The sequence below is a fragment of the Poecilia formosa genome, unplaced genomic scaffold (assembly GCF_000485575.1).
Source record: "Poecilia formosa unplaced genomic scaffold, Poecilia_formosa-5.1.2 Scaffold382, whole genome shotgun sequence".
In the NCBI taxonomy this organism is placed as follows: domain Eukaryota; kingdom Metazoa; phylum Chordata; class Actinopteri; order Cyprinodontiformes; family Poeciliidae; genus Poecilia; species Poecilia formosa.
The window spans coordinates 264,931-281,087 of record NW_006800321.1 but is presented as its reverse complement, the minus strand read 5'-3'; the positions used below and the strand labels follow the sequence as shown (position 1 = coordinate 281,087).

At 39.3% G+C, this 16,157-nt stretch overlaps 1 protein-coding gene across 1 annotated transcript in view; it reads left to right on the top strand.

The window, feature by feature from the left end:
- Nucleotides 1-971: 971 nt before the first annotated feature.
- Nucleotides 972-16,157, top strand: part of fmn2b (formin 2b) — a 120,167-nt gene continuing 104,981 nt past the window's right edge. The window contains exons 1-3 of the mRNA XM_016662634.1: nucleotides 972-2,871; nucleotides 5,269-5,501; nucleotides 12,710-12,888. Of these exons, the coding sequence (XP_016518120.1) occupies nucleotides 1,319-2,871; nucleotides 5,269-5,501; nucleotides 12,710-12,888 (1,965 nt within the window). The 5' untranslated portion in view covers nucleotides 972-1,318. The remainder of the gene's footprint in view (nucleotides 2,872-5,268; nucleotides 5,502-12,709; nucleotides 12,889-16,157) is intronic.

The window sequence follows — 16,157 nt, the reverse complement described above, 5'->3', positions numbered from 1 at the left end:
TTAAATTTATTCTAAATATAATTTACAATGTATGATAAAACTGCTGCCTAAACTGATGCATTAAATTGAGCAAGGGCTTTTCCTTTTCTCAAAAGTTAACTTCTCCTCTGTCTTCCCATTGATGCAACACCATTAGAAGTATCAACACCATTTTTGCTGGTGTCTTCTTATGTTTTATCCTTACTCATAATTGGATATGATTTCAAAGAGTAACTTTAATCAAAACAAATTCAAGTAAAAGTAAAAGTTCAGGTTTTATAAACAACTTAAGGTTATATACAGTAAATCTTTTTTTTTTTTACATTGTGAAGTGCTTATAGGCTACTTTCTGTATTATCCATACAAGTGACTTTAGTACTTGTATGTACTATCGCAGCCATCGCTCCATCCTGTGCAGAGTTCCTCAAGGACTGTGTTTTGACTGCTTCCAAATCGAAACATAAATATAAAAAGATTTATGTTTTTATTTGTCTTGGTTTGCAAAATGAGCCCTTCAAAGATCTGTTAAGCTAGCTAGGCTTTTAGATAGCCTTGTATAAAATGTATTCATTTTATACAATCAGCTGAATATAACAGTGCTGCATAATTATTTGGAGTGAACTGGCCTTTATGGAATTGAATCTGAATGTGACTACACATAGCTAGATGGTAATCAAGCTATTATTCGAACAGAATTTTTACTCAGTTGGATTTCATAGAGATTGGATATGATGTGCTTCTGCTCACATTTGAGACAGGTGGAATGGTTTTCAAAAAATACATTAATTTTGTGCTGAGGGTAACATTTTAAAATCCCTAAGTTTCTCTTTTGGACTATTGATAAAACATGTAGAAAGATGCCGGAGAATCATGGGAAATGTAGTTACAGACTGTGAAATTAGCTGCAGTGGCAAGTGACACCGCCGAGGACTGGGCTTTGTTCCCACTCCAATTGCTGCACAATCCGTTAGGTCTGCCTCCCTGTCAGAGCTCCAGGGAGAACATAGAGCTGGCGTCATCCTTTCGGCAAACCAAGAGAAGGAAGGGGGAGGGTAAGACAGCAATGGGTAGGAGAAGGAGGGTGCTGTGTGTTTCTACCGCATCAGCGCCAACATCACTGCCTTCGTCACCGGAAAACAACAAGGACTGACTAGCTGAGACTAAAGAGAAAAAATACTGTTAACAGTAGCAAATCTCTTTCCATCAGATACGGATTCCCACATTAGGCCACTGCGTCTTCACCTTCCTTAGCCAGAGGCATCATCTCCCGAGAGAGAAAGAGGTCTTCTTGGCATGCCTTGAGAAGAGAGGACAACAGCCATCGCTCCATCCTGTTAAGATGGGAAATCAGGAGGCAAAGCAAAAGAGAGCAGCGGGTTCATCGGGTAATGGAAGCTACCCTTCGCTAAATGAAGGATGGAGGGAAGGAGGAGGGGATTTGACAAAAAGGGGGGGCAAGAAACTCAGCAAGCAGGGAGGTAAAGGAACAAACAGCAGTGGAGGAGGAGGGATTCATGGCACTGGACCAGGAAAAAAACGAAATAAATCTGACTCCAAGTCCTCCGTTTTTTCCCTCCGAAAAAGAAAGATAAACCTGAAAGGCTCATCAATACCAGGTTTAAATGAAGATGATTGGGCTTCTCAACATGATAATCTGGACAGCACCAAAACACCTGACCTGTCTGCAGATGAGCTAGGACACTCAGATTCTGAGGCTGCATTTCCTGAAAAGAGAAAGAAACCAGAACAGGAAAACAGGAATAAAGACAGAAGAGAAGAGGAAAAGTCACATGTGCAATTGAAAGCCTCAACAGAAACCACATCACCCACAGAAGAAGCAGGACCAAAGGGGGGTAGCTCAGGATCGGACACTGATATATACAGTTTTCATTCAGCCGCTGACCATGAGGATTTACTTGCAGACATCCAGCTTGCTATTAGGCTACAGCATCAGCAGCAATATGATGGGGAGAACGCAATCTCAGAGGTACATGAAGGTGGAACGGGGGACCTGAATTGGAGAGCAGCAGAGGAATGGACTAAGAAAAGTAATGGGGTGGACAAAGAAACTCATCAGGAGGTGGTTGGTATGACCCCAGAATTAGAGGTAGGCTCTGATGCACTATCATTCCTAGAGACAGAAAGTCATGTTTCTGTCAATCCCACAGACTCGCTTCCAAATCTGTCAAGTAGCGAGACACACCTGTCCTTTCACACAGAGATAAAGGGACAGGGGGAGGTCCAGGAAGGGCTGGGTCCGCCAAAGTTAAGTACGAAGAAGATGAGAGAGGGACAAGCCTTTCTTTGTATTGCTACAGACCAGCATGTGGACATTTCCATGGCAACTGGAAGTGTGACAGTCAGCCCAATCACTATGGCAACCTGTGACAATTGTTCACCTATAGTCTCAAGTGAAGGGAAATGTCTTGGAAGGATGGAGGAAGAAAAGTTCAGTCCCCCTCCAGTCAGCAACAGTAAAAGTACTGAACATGCAGAAAGACTTAGCTCAAGAGTTGTGTTTGATGAAGGTGATGGTCAGTTAGGCTCAGGTACCAGTGCAGAGTCCCTCGAGGACTGTGTTTTGACTAGTTCCAAATCCAATCAATGTGATGCTTCCTGCAATGGTTCCTCACCCTCTGACCAGCTCTGCAGCAGGGGCAGCATCTGCTTTATCACACTGACGCCCCAGGGAAGCCCAAAGTTGGCAAAGCAGCTCTTCAAGTCCACCCATTCCTCCAACTTTTATAGCCATGTGGTGAAATCCTACCCCACTATCTTTCCATCCTACATCAAGACCACTACGCGACAGCTCAGTACCCCAGGACACTCCCCAGCTTTATCTCCTTCCCACAGCCCACTTTCTCCACGGAGAGCCCATCTTCACAATCACAGGTACATATACTACTCCTCATGCTTGTCATTTAATGTTTTTTTCATACTTGTACTCCATTTTGTGTTTTTACAGAAAATTATCCCAAAAATTAGACTGCACATTTATAATCTGATTCTTAGTTATTTATACAAAGTATTGTAACTGAAACAGAATTAAACAGATTTTCAGAATTATCTTAGGATGCAATCTTTTAAGCTATGGAATAGGCAAACAATAATTCACATCATCACTTCATTAACTGTACATCAAATTGTTTCTAATAATGACATTTGAGAAGATTAACAAAATCAAATTCAAAAAATACTTTGAGATCCCAAAGGTAAAGTAAATGTTGTAATTCATTAAATCTTCTTCACAATTGCTGTAGATTGTGATGGTTGTTGGCAGGAAAGATCTGTAGAGGTCTGTACTACAACAAATTTGAAGAAGCCTCTGACTGAAGACACTCTGTTTTTCCAACACAGTTTTATGAAGAGGATGGTCAGGCTTGTCCATAAAGTTCTTGATTTTATGGTGAATCCTTCTTTGGATCATCATCTTCAGATGATTTTTTAACAAATTAACATTAAAAAAAGCATGTAAAAATTATGTTTTTCTTGTGAACGAAGTGATAACTAGTTACAGAAAAGTTAAGCCCACCCAATTGTATTATCAATAATCTTATCAGTCTGGCTGAATAATATATCATGTTTTTCTATCAGTTTCAAATCTATCAGTAATCAGTCTACATGGCAACTGACTTATGGAGTCCTGATCAAATACTTGATTGAATGGAATGAAAGTGTAGGATATTTGTCAGAGGTCATCTGCAAGGTGCTGGAAAAATGCACGGCACAAGGTCATAGCAAGAATGTTAATTTCCATGTTCAGTCTCTGGGGAGGTTGATGTAATCAAGAATGATTTATCAGATTATGAATTGGTGAAAAGCCAGTTTTAGTAATTAATCGCATGCATGTCTAATAAGTTATTATACAGATCTCACTAAACCAAAGCAAACCAACAACAAAACAACAAACAATTCACAAAATAATTTCTGTGTCTTCATCAATAATGAGTACAAATCTGTTCATTTATCAGCCACAATTTTTCCAAATGTGCAAATATTTTAAAACTAGAACATGTTATAATCTAATTTGGCAAACTGAGCATCACATATACAATATCACATGCACACCTTCCACATAAGGTCAGCTTCAGCTCTTGGTGTTGACTATATCTCCACATGTGCTGGAATCCATACGTACTCTCATTTGTTCAGTTGCGGTGACTTTTGCTTAGAGCATTTTCCAAGCATAACAAACGTCCTTTGAGTAGTCAGACATTACAAGAGAAATATATTTTTAAAACTATATTTTCAAATTTACAGTGTTGGTACCTAATTTGAAGTTGAATATTTAACTTTTATATTCAATAATTAACCAATTGTTAAAGTCATATACAGTTATCAGGTGAGAAATTAAGTCAAGAAATAAAACAAACAAACAAACATCAAATATAAATACTTCAAAGGACTTTCCAAAAGGAACTGAGTGAATATTAACTCAATAAAAATAGTCTTGCTTAAGAAAGATGGCTTTACCAATACCTATTACTACAATAGTTGCTCAGAAGCAAAACAGTAGACAAACCTTGTTGAAATTTTGAAAGGTTAGATGGCAAACCAATAAAGGCTTTTTAGAAGGTTTTTATTGGCTCTAGTGGCTTTTACTTTGCACTTTTCAGAGGAAAGTGGGTTATGAGAGAGGGGGACGACATGCAGCAAAGGTCATCAGGCCGAGATTCAAACCTGTGATGGCGTTGTCGAGGACTATGGCCTCCACACAATCACACAGACTCATTTCCAATGCTATCAGGTAGAGAGACACACCTGTCCTTTCACACAGAGATGAAGGGACAGGGGGAGGAATAGGCATTTACCCCAGTGCAGCCACCTTGTCCGTTTATAGGTATCTTAACCAGTTCAATCAGAATTGATCAATTTAATTGGACATTTACTTTGATTCTGGATGTTTACCTACCTGGCTTTTTTCCGACAGGTAAACATCCAGGGTCATTATCTCTGCATAACCTGTAAAGCTCAGGCAAACAGTCTGTGGAATAACAACTTTTTGAGTTCTGTCTGATGCCAAGGTAAAGGGTGTAAAAATGTGTGCAAATCATTTAAATTTACAAAAATATATATCTACAGGTAGATTGTTGCCTATATTTCTTGTTTTAAATATGAGTAAAGACTAAAACAAGACCTTTGCACGTCACTATGATGTCTATGAGAACTAGTGTTTCCAAAATAAAGGCAATTTTTTTGAAACAAAGGGAATTCCTCCACAAAAGGAATAGACTGTTGAACTGTATTGAAGCCTACACATGAGTTAACCAGAAACATAAATGTTGACAGGATGGTGGGTGGAGAACCAGAAACTCACAGACAACGGTCATTGAGCCTTACTGGGACTCTGAGCCGATCAGCTGACTGGACAGAGGAGCTTGAAAAGAGGCTAAGAGGAAGAGAAGTGGATGGAGGAGAGTATCTGATGGGCTACAGAGGAGGAGGCAGTCAACCTATCTGTGCTACCAGAAGATCCTCATGTGGACAGGTCTCCCTCTGTGCTTTTCAGGACGTCTTCACAGGTGAGCAAAGAACATGCAACAGTACAATTTTGAGAAGTCGTCACGTTCTTTCTTTAACAGAGATAGAAGTAGCAAGATATTCCCAGATGCTCTTCTGTTGATGAAGTAGTATTGATGTTGTACAATTAACTTAATATTTCAAAGTAATGACTGAACAAAACTAACCCGATGCAAGATCAGTTCATAGTACACTTCATCTGTCTCAGTTTTGGTATTTATTTGTCTGTTTCAATGTTTTCTTCATGTCAAGTTTTCTACAATACATGAGTTTTAGATTTTGGCCTCGTTTTCAGCCTAGTATTATTGGGTCATGTGGCACATTGAAGTCCACCTGCTCCCCCATTAAAGTGTCTATTTGCGAGTGAAAATGTGTCGGAGTAATACTTTTGTAATCAACTATGGCGCCATGTATTCTGACCACCATGTTTTACTGTGTCCATAGTCTTTTCTGGGTCATAGGTAGAATTGGTTTTCCACTACACTTAAAATTTTGCTTGTTGGTTGTGAGGTTAATTTACAAACCAGATAAATAATAAAAAAAATACATAAAAAAACAAAAGAACATCCTCCATCTTAAAGAATTAGCAACATTTAATTTTCTCTAGGAAAACAGAGTCACACAAGCCAGTTTCTAACAGGAGTCCCTATGCCAGAAAATGCTTTACTGAGTAGAGTGAAGTCAGTTATACAAATCAGCTGGTTTGTTTGCATACCCGGCTATTGGAGATCCAACCCTTATCAGAAAGCCAGAGCCACACCAAGCCGTATGCAACAGCCGCTCTTCTGTGTAGGCTAGATTTGTGAAGTGCACCATTTATAGCTGTCCAATCAAAAATGTATCTTATATGACCTGTGGATCTCTGCTGCTCCTACATAGTCACCATATTCTTACTTCATACTCATAGTTGGTTCTCTAATTAAATCAACAGATTTAATAGAGAATCTGGCTGTAAGTCTGTGACCCAAAAACTTACAGCCAGACCTGTAAGTTTGGGTCACAGCTGTTAAACTCTTTTGCCAAAGGGCCAGTGACCTGCAAACTTTAGGTCTGTCTCTGATTCAGAACACCTGAATAAAAAAATTTATTTTTAGCATCACACTGTTGAGCTTGACTTCAGACTGAAGACGCACTTTTGGGGTTTGAGTCAGGTTTGGTGAATAAATTATATAAGCTGCAGTAAACAGCCCCTAATGACTATAATTTAGCACTCTTAGTTTAGGCGAAAGGCCTGAACTACGAGTGGGTAGGTTTTCAAAGTCATAGCCTTTTCTTTTTTCTGTTTTTTTTTTTTTTAGCAGATAGTGGACTGCACATGGCTGTGTAAGATATTCAATGTCTGAGATATTGTTTTAAAACCTAACCATGATTTAAACTTCATAATTTTATTCCTGACAGGCAAGGGCGTAGGAACAAGTTTATCATTGGGGGGGACGCATCAGAAACCTGACAGATCTGTAAATAGATTGAGCAGAAATGTCAAACAATGGTGTCATCAACGCATTACTCTATGACCCCTTGTAATGCGTAATCCGACGTGTTACTACTGATCCAATAATCAGATCAAAGTTATGTATCCAAGTCACTGTGTGTCATATTTGTAATTCTTTTTAGAAAACACATATTGTTGCTTTCTTCCTTTTCCTTGGGGAGATACGTTTCATGTGTAACACCAGCATAGCTGTGGGAACAGGAGGTGATATTGGAGGCAAGCGAATCTGTTCCGCCCAATAATTTCCTTTTTGTTGTTCAAAGTGTGAGTAATGGCTACACAACACCTGATCATACTCAACCACTTAACATGTATATTATATTATATATTTAGGAGAATGGCAGTGCTAGAGTACAAACCGGTTTTAATTTTTAAATAAACTAAACTAATTTACTATGAGAAGAGCAGGTCAGGGAAGACATAGGAGAGTTTCAGAGTGTGAAGATATAAAAAATATATATATAAGTTTTAATAGAACCAGAAAGGAGAACAGGTGAAGACTGATATCAGGTTGATTTTTTTGTTCCTACGCCCTTGAACACCAGCAACACAAATGTAAAAGATGGAGGGAAAATAGAGATGCACATTTTCAAGCTGATGGATACATTTTTCATTGAGTAATCAAGTTAGTTTTTCAAAGTAACTATGCCGTCCCTGGTAATAAATGAACTACACTTTAAATCATATGTGTGTAGGCCTGTCACAATAACAAATTTTGATGGACGATAAATTGTTCCAGAAGTTATTGTGATAAACAATAATATTTCTGTTTTGAGACCATTTTTAAGTAATACAATGGTAATGGCAAAATAATAATGCAAGTACACAATCTGAAAGGTCAGTAAACATTTAACACTGCAACTGGAAGACATTTCAAATATCCAAAGATAAATAAACAACACAACAAATAAAATTAATTTTGAAGTCTTTGTAAATAAAATTGTCCTTCAAAAAAAGGCCTAGTTTGTCAGGTTGGGTGGTGGTAAGGTGAGGAGAAGACGCTGAGACCCAAGATGTGGGTGAAATAATGGTTTTAATAAAGACAACTCGACAGTCCAGAACTGGCAGCATGGCAGAGTTAGCAACAGCTACTACCGGTAGCAACAGAGAAACGGACTAACATGCGAGCTAACACAATCCAGGACTAGGCAGTTCCACTGGAGAGTGTGGCAGGACAAACAGGCGTGGCAGCAAATCACAAACTTAGACAAGGATCCGACAAGGAACACAGACAACAGGTGAGACTAAATACACTGGGAGGGTAATCACAGGAACGAGGCACAGCTGGGATTAATCAACGGGGAGGACAGGACAGGACAGAAACTCACAGGGAAACGGGACTAAACACAGAAAATCTCCAAAATAAACACACAGAAACATGGATCATGACATAGTTGAGACCAAAACACCAACCTGAAAGCTTTTGTCATCCAGTTTTTGGTAGAAAGAGAGGGGAAAAAAAGAGAAACGATAGATCATGCCAATGGAAATTATTGAATTTGTTTTAATTTATCATGTGATTATAATTGATTTATTGATTACTGTGACAGGCCTGTATGTGTGTTTATCATCTCAAGGTGGCCAACTGCCCCAAAAACATCTTCTTCCATTTCCTTTTGAACTAAATGGCTTCAGTCTTTCATCAAGCAAAATGACTTCCAGGATGAATACTCACTTTATCATTTGCCTCACAACTAGCAAGATAAATACTCTGGCACAAGCTAGGTACCAGATTCTGATATATTTTATTGGTCAAAAATGCATTGATAAAAGTTGACTGGCAATTGAACTGGTTCTGCGTCTTTCTAGAGTAAAACACAGCTGGTAAAATGGGACTCAGCAGTTTTAAACTCAGTACAGTAGTTTGACCAAGAAAAATAAAATTTAAAAAATTAAACTTTGTTCTTGAATAAATCAGTGCAACAGTTTGCCCTACAAATATAATTAAAAATGATGCTTTTCATGTCTAACAGACACCTTAGCTCCTTACTGATAACTCTGTGTGCCGTCTCACTTTCCAGCCCTGCATTCAGTAACTTCACTTTTCATTTTCCAGTCAAACATGAGCCATGGCTCTCAAAAGGTTGAAAAACACAAACTGTTGCAAAAAAGCCTAAATGTTTTTTTCTCCTGTCATTTCAGCCACAAACATTTAATTTAAATATCTACTATTTCTGTGCTGAAGGCACTGCGGTGCGCCTTCAAAATAAAAGCACGCGAACGGAAGATTTCAAAATCAAATATTTTTCACAACTGCGGTGAAATTATTGGGTGGGACAAATGTCCCTGCCTCCAATATTGGTGGGGACATGTCCCCCCTGTAACCCCCAGTTCCTACGCCTATGCTGACAGATCTTCTGGAATTCTCATTCAAGTTTATTTGCATAGTACATTTCAGCAAGAAGGTAGTTCAAAGTGCTTTACATTATGAAAACATTAAAAAGATCAGTTCATAGTAGACTTTGTCAGTCTACTATACTCGTACTGATGACTCATTGTGACTAATTGTGGACAATCATTGGTTGACTGCACTTATTACAAAAGGTTTAACATATGCCTTGCAGCCCAGAATTTCTTGCCACAGAGTCATTCTCCAAAACAATGACAATATGTTGTCCAGAGGACTCCAAAGCACTTCACACTACATTCAGTCATTCACACATTCACATACTGTCATGATCCGTGTTTCTGTATATTTATTTTAAGGTTTTTCTGTGTTCAGTTTATGTCCTGTGAGTCTCTGTTCAGGGAAGCAATCAACATCTTCCCTGTTGATTGCTTCCCAGGTGTGTCTCATTCCTTGATTACCCTCCCTGTGTATTTAAGTCCACCTGTTGTCTTTGTCTCTTGTTGGGTCCTCATCTTATGTCAGTTGTTGTCTGTGTTGGCTCTCCAGTAGAACTGTTTAAGTCCTGGTTGGCTTGCTCCATGTTCAGTCTGTCGTCAGTTGCTACTGGTATTTAGCTGTGTGCTAAACTCTCTGCCATGCTACCTGTATTTGGACTGTTTGATAGTGATGGCAAATGAAGCAATGAACCTTTCTGGCCCTTTGCTTTGCAAAAAGGTTCGTTACTCGATGCTTCATTCATTGCTCTATAGTGACATCTGCTGGTGAAACTGTAACAGTCTTGTCACTCAGTTGGATCATACTTCCAAAAATTACTAAATGCAATATTGTCGCAAAGTTTTCATCAAACTCATGTTAAGTAACAGGATAATCAATGAAACCATATTTAATTGTCATATATTTTTTAAAATTATTTGTCGCCAATCTAATCCCAGTATATGCTGAATGTCGGTGGTTATGTTGGGTTTTCTTTTATATCATAGACGGATTTGACAATAAAGACGTTTGATGTTTTAATGATTTGGGAGTGCAGTGTCTGTTGGGGCGTTCACTTTTTCTTGGATTTCTAATTGGCTCTGATCCCTCATATTTGGCTACATGTTGAATTTTAGTTCTGCAACAAGTTTAAATCTGTTTCTGCTGTGCAAGACTGATATATCTTTACTAATCAGACTACAAATAATAGTGGAACTTTGCAGAAGGTGAGAAATTGGGAGGTGGAGGGTTAATTATTGTTATCTAAGAAGAATTTTATTGTGAGATTAATCTCAAAGAATTCTCAGATGTCAGAGATTTTCCTCTTGCTGGCTCCATTTCAGACAATCAAGTTTATTTGTGTAGCACGTTTCAGCAACAATGCAGTTCAAAGAGATTTACATCATAAAATCACAAAAATATAGTTATTAAAAAAACAACATAATCTACAATTGAGAAAACCAGTAACAAACATTAAATTTTGATGAGTGCCATCATCAATACACATCGAATATGTTGGTCAGTGTTCATTTTATTTGGCCACTGAAGACAAATATTCTCCTCTGATGCGCGACCAAATGGACAACAACCCATGAAGCGGCACGGCTAATCCCGCTTTTATTTTGAAAACCGACACGCAAAATGAAGCAGTCACGTGACCCATGCAATGCGAGGCCTCGTTTGTTGCCGGTCACGTGGTTTTCAGCAAGACAACACAAGCCTAGAAGCGGGGCTTCATCAGACACGCCCTCTTTTTACTCGGTACAAGCCTCGAAGCCTGGATTCAGATGGTCCATCACTACTGTTTGAGCCTTTCATCATTAATTTCATCATTTTCTTCACAACCTGGGTTCTCAGCATTCATCCTCACCATCTCACAACCACATACCATCAGTATGTGTCGTACTGATGGTGGCTGCCTTGGGGCAGAGGTGGGGCTGCCATGCACAGGAACCACTGAGCCGTCTGACCACCACCAGCAGGCAAGGAGGGTAAAGTTTCTTGCCTAAAGACACAAAGACAGAGCTGGGCAGAGTGGGGATCGAACTGGCAACCTGCCAATTGCAGAGCAAATTCCTACCACCATCGTCCCTCAAAAAATAACAAAACCTCATTGACATGTCATACAGTCAACAATTCTGAAACCAGTAACAGATGCTGCATTTTGCCAATTGTCATAGTTAAAACCATCATTGTATATCAAAAAATGTTTGCGAATACTCCATTTATTATAGTTGAAAAGCAACTTTTAACAAGTGGATTTTTAGTCTAGGTTTAAAGGAACTCAGTGTTTCAGCTGTTTTGCCGTTTTCTGGAAGTTTGTTCCAGGTTTGTGGTGCATAGAAGCTGAATGCTGCTTCTTCTTGTTTGGTTCTGGGGATGCAGAGCAGACCAGAACCAGAAGACCTGAGAAGTCTGGAAGGTTGATACAACAGCAGATCTTTAATGTATTGTGGTGCTAAGCCATTCAGTAATAGAGGCATTTAAAGTCTACTCTCTGAGTTCCAGGGAACCAGTAGGAGGATTTTAGAACTGGGTGATGTGCTCCATCTTCCTGGTTTTAGTCAGAACGCCAGCAGCAGTGTTCTGGATCAGCTGCAGCTGGATGACTGATTTTTTTTTTTTTTTTAGGCAGACCTGTGAAGACGCTGTTGCAGTAAATAATGTGACTAAAGAGAATTGCTTGTATGACTTTCTCTAAAGTTAATTCTGGCTGAATTTTCTTTATGGAACTTTGTGGGTTTTTGAACACTGGATCATTCTGAAGTCAATATGTTGATGTGATTTTGACCCTTGTTCTGGTTTTGCTCTTGAACTCTTCTCCCATGGATGCCATTTTTGTACAGTGTCTTTCTTCTTGTAGAATCAAAAATCATTGACTTTTGTTAGACAAAGGATGTCTGCAGTACTTTAGATGTTGATCTTGATTCTTTTGGGAGCCCCTCACATAATGATGTGCTTTTGGAAAGGTGCATGTGGGCAATAACTATCATATTGAGTAACTCCATTCAGCATGCATGACTTAGCAGTTACTTCAAGCATTGTTCATGCTTGTTCATATTGGTAATTGCTCTTATAGCTGGCGTCTCAAAGCTTTAGAAATGGCTTTGTTGACTGTCGTATGTGAATAACTTTATTAGTATTTGCACTTATTTTCACTGAGTCACTGCTTTTTGAAATCTTTTAGCCTTTGTTTTGGTTTTTGGTGGCTTGTTGACATAACTTGAGGGCTTTTGAAACAAATCACACTAAGGGTCACAGACCATCTTTGCTTGGAACTGAACTAGAACATAAGAAATTTAAGGTGATTTACAGAATGTAGAGGCTTTAAATATTCACAGTGTTTTTTTTTTTGTTTTGTTTTTTTTTGCCCCGTTTATTCTATGACTATGCAGGTCGCACCCTTCTTGAGAAGCTGTTTTTGCAGCAGCAGCAGGAGGAGACAGAGGAGGCCGAGAGGCTCTGCTCCAAGATCTTGGCCATGGGTCTCCTGCTTCCTTTCTCTGACTGCTTCAGAGAACAGTTAGGCGGCAGCACGGCTCAAATTTCATCCACTGCATCAGCCAAGTTTGATGTACGTACTTTTATTTTTACACATCTTTTTGACGTGTCTCAAAATTCTCTAAGGGTCATGTGTAATTTATCATCACTTTCCCAGCAACAGTGCCAATCCCATTCGGCATTTAAATACTTACTATTGTTGTCAGGAGACACATTCATTCATGATGGGTATGAATATCAGATTATTCTTTAAAAATTAATTCTGTATTAAAGCCATGTTCTCTTTAAGGAGGATTTATCATGCAACATTTTTATGTTGTTTGTTAACAACTTGCATCCAGAAAGTCAGGAATAACCAGTAAGGGTAATTTGGTGACTTTGCCAAATTTTCTTGACCTGCAAGTTGTCAGAGTCAGTCTCGTTGCCAGGTGGCTGTTCAGCAATGATGCAGGCTTTTAGGTCCGCCTTATAGTCCGGAAAATACGGTAAGTATTTGAACACTTGCCAATCAGCAAAGCCCTCAAAGCCCTGTTAGTCCTCCTCTAAACAGTACACGTCCACTTCATTTATTCTTCTAAATTAGAAGCACCTGTTTGAGGTCATTAGCTACATAAAGACTGCTGTTCACCCCACACAATCACCCCACACAGTTAGTAAGACTCCAACTACTAACATGGCTAAGACCAAAGAGCTGTCCAAAGGCACCAGAGACAAAATTGTTGTTTTATCGAGGGCACAAATGAAACAAGTGAGCACATAGTCTTTAATCATACAAAACTTTTGGTGGCCATCTTTGTATAGGGATGTCAAAGAGATTGTTTGGTTTATGCCAGAATGACATGGAAATTTGGCAGTGTAGGTCCAATGAGTAAGACGAGCTCTGATGGAAGAAAGGACATAGAGACTGTCAGGTGGTATGTTATCAGGACCGGGTTCGGTCTGTTGAGCTGCCAGTACCTGGTCTCTAATTTCCCAAAAAAAGGTCTCCAATGACACAGTGGTGGAATGATGGTGGCAGCAAGTGTGTCTTGATTGGGGGAAAACTGTCTTAAAAGTGCATCTGGTTTGGTGTTTTTGGACCCAGGCCTGTCAAAAATTGCAAAGTTGAATCTGGAGTGAAAAAGTGACCGGTGAGACTGACTCAACCTTTTGGTTGAGTCCCAAAAGGTTTAAGATAGGCCAGGTTTTTATGATCTGTCTAAACAATGGGATGTTCAGCTTACTCCAGCCAGTGACAGCATTCATCAAAGGCCATCTTTATGACAAGGAGTTCTCTATCGCCTACATCATAGTTTTTCTCAGCTGATGAGAGACGACAGGAGGAGAATGCACAGGAGTGTAGTTTGTCATCAGCTGGTGAAATCTGTGATGGAACTGCTCCAACCCCTGAATCAGAGGAACCCACTTAAGGAATAATCTGTCTAGATCACATGTGTCAAACACAAGGCCCAGGGGCCAAATGCAGCCCGCCGCAGCTTTTTATGTGGTGCTCTAGATTCTAGACTTTATTTTTAAAAGGTTTTGTTGGCTCTGGTGGCCTTTATTTGAAAGTAGTTCGACAGGAAGTGGGGGTAATGAGAGGGAGGGGAGACATGCGGCAAATGTCACCAGGCTGGGAATTGAACCTGCAACCACTGCCACGAGAACCAAGGCCTCAATACGTGGGTCGTGTTTTGCCCTGGCGCCACCACAGCACCCAAGATTCTAGACTTATGCATAAATAAAACCTACAGGATAACAGTTGTGTGCTTAAACATTTTTCAATTAAATCAAAATGGCTTTTATTTGTTACTGCCAAATTACATTACCATATTTTCCGGACTATAAGACGCAGATATCTCTTCCACTCCAGGTTTTCCACAATGATGCAGCACAGAGCAGAAGGGGGCAGACACCCAAAATTTGAGTCATAACAGGTCAATTGAATATCACGTTTATTACGGTTGAAAAAGAAAAAGGTGTCTAGTTTAGATTTAACTGAAGTGATTACAGTAGTTTCCGAACGGTAACAGTAAAAGTGCTGATCCTTCGTGTCTGCTACTAGCAAGTGCTAAATGAAAATGGGTGCTTTCTTCTTCTTCTTCTTCTTCTTCTTCTTCTTCTTCTTCTCCTTCTTCTCCTTCTCCTCCTTCTTCTTCTTCTTCCCCTTCTTCCTCTTCTTCTTTAGATTTCAAAGGCAGCTTGCATCCATTATTGTTGCACTACTGTCATCTACTGGATCCTAATATCTATTCCTCAAATTCTCATAATGATCCCAGTAAACAAAATATCTTCTTTTTCCCCTCAATGCTATTTAACTGATCAACAACATTCTCAAATTTCAATTCCCTATTAAAACCTAATTCCGTTTTAATGGGCGCTTTCTTCTTTTATTTCCAATTTTGACTTCTAATGATTCACTTCCTGCTAAAGAGCCCCCTGGTGGTTGAAGAAAAATCCACATATAAGCTGCACTGGGCTATAAGCCGCAAGGTTCAAAACTTAGGAAAAAAGTAGCGGCTTACAGTCCGGAAAACACGGTATCAATTCGTCCAGTTTTACTGCAATCACGGAAATTCACAAAAATCAACAAATTGCGTTTTATTTTTTTGTGCGAATGCATAATTGTGAGTTTGCTAAAGGTTTTCCAGAAAAATTGTCAAAAACATATGTTTGAAGTGATGCCAACTCCCACCTGCAAGTGGCAGTATATGTTACTTCTACACTTCTGCTTTAGTTGATGTCAAGTACTAGTCTGTGATCGATTATTTGCGGCTAATGAAGTCACATTTACCATAATACATAAGTGCAAATATTGCAAAATTTCTTAGAAATATTTTTAAATTAGCAATTTATTGCAAAAAATTACAAAAAACCCCCAAACTCCTAGATGGATTGATGAATGTGAAAAACTTAAATAATATTTGATTTAGACCATTTGTGATGTTTATGTGGCCCAAACTGAAAATGAGTTTGACGGTCCTGGTCTAGATGGATCTGGCTAAGTGAGGATGGGTGCAATGGCAAACCTCCTCTTAAGTTTTATGAAACTTCGGGTGACCAGCTGAAACTGGTTTTGGTGGCTGTGAGACTGGTAGAACAGTTAGTCTACAGTTTGTCTATAGTTTGTATAAGTTTGCAAAGCCCAGAAAACACTGAAGTTGCTTGCGAGATGTGGGAGTAGGCCAATCCAAGTCTACTTGAACCTTTGTTGGCTCTGTCTTCACCTGCCCGCTCCCCAAATACAAGGGCGTAGGGGCGTAGGGCGGGGGGGGGACACATATCGGAAACCTCACTGATCTGTAAATATAGCTTGAGCAAAAATTTTAAAAAATGGTGCCATCAATGCGTTACTGTAATCTG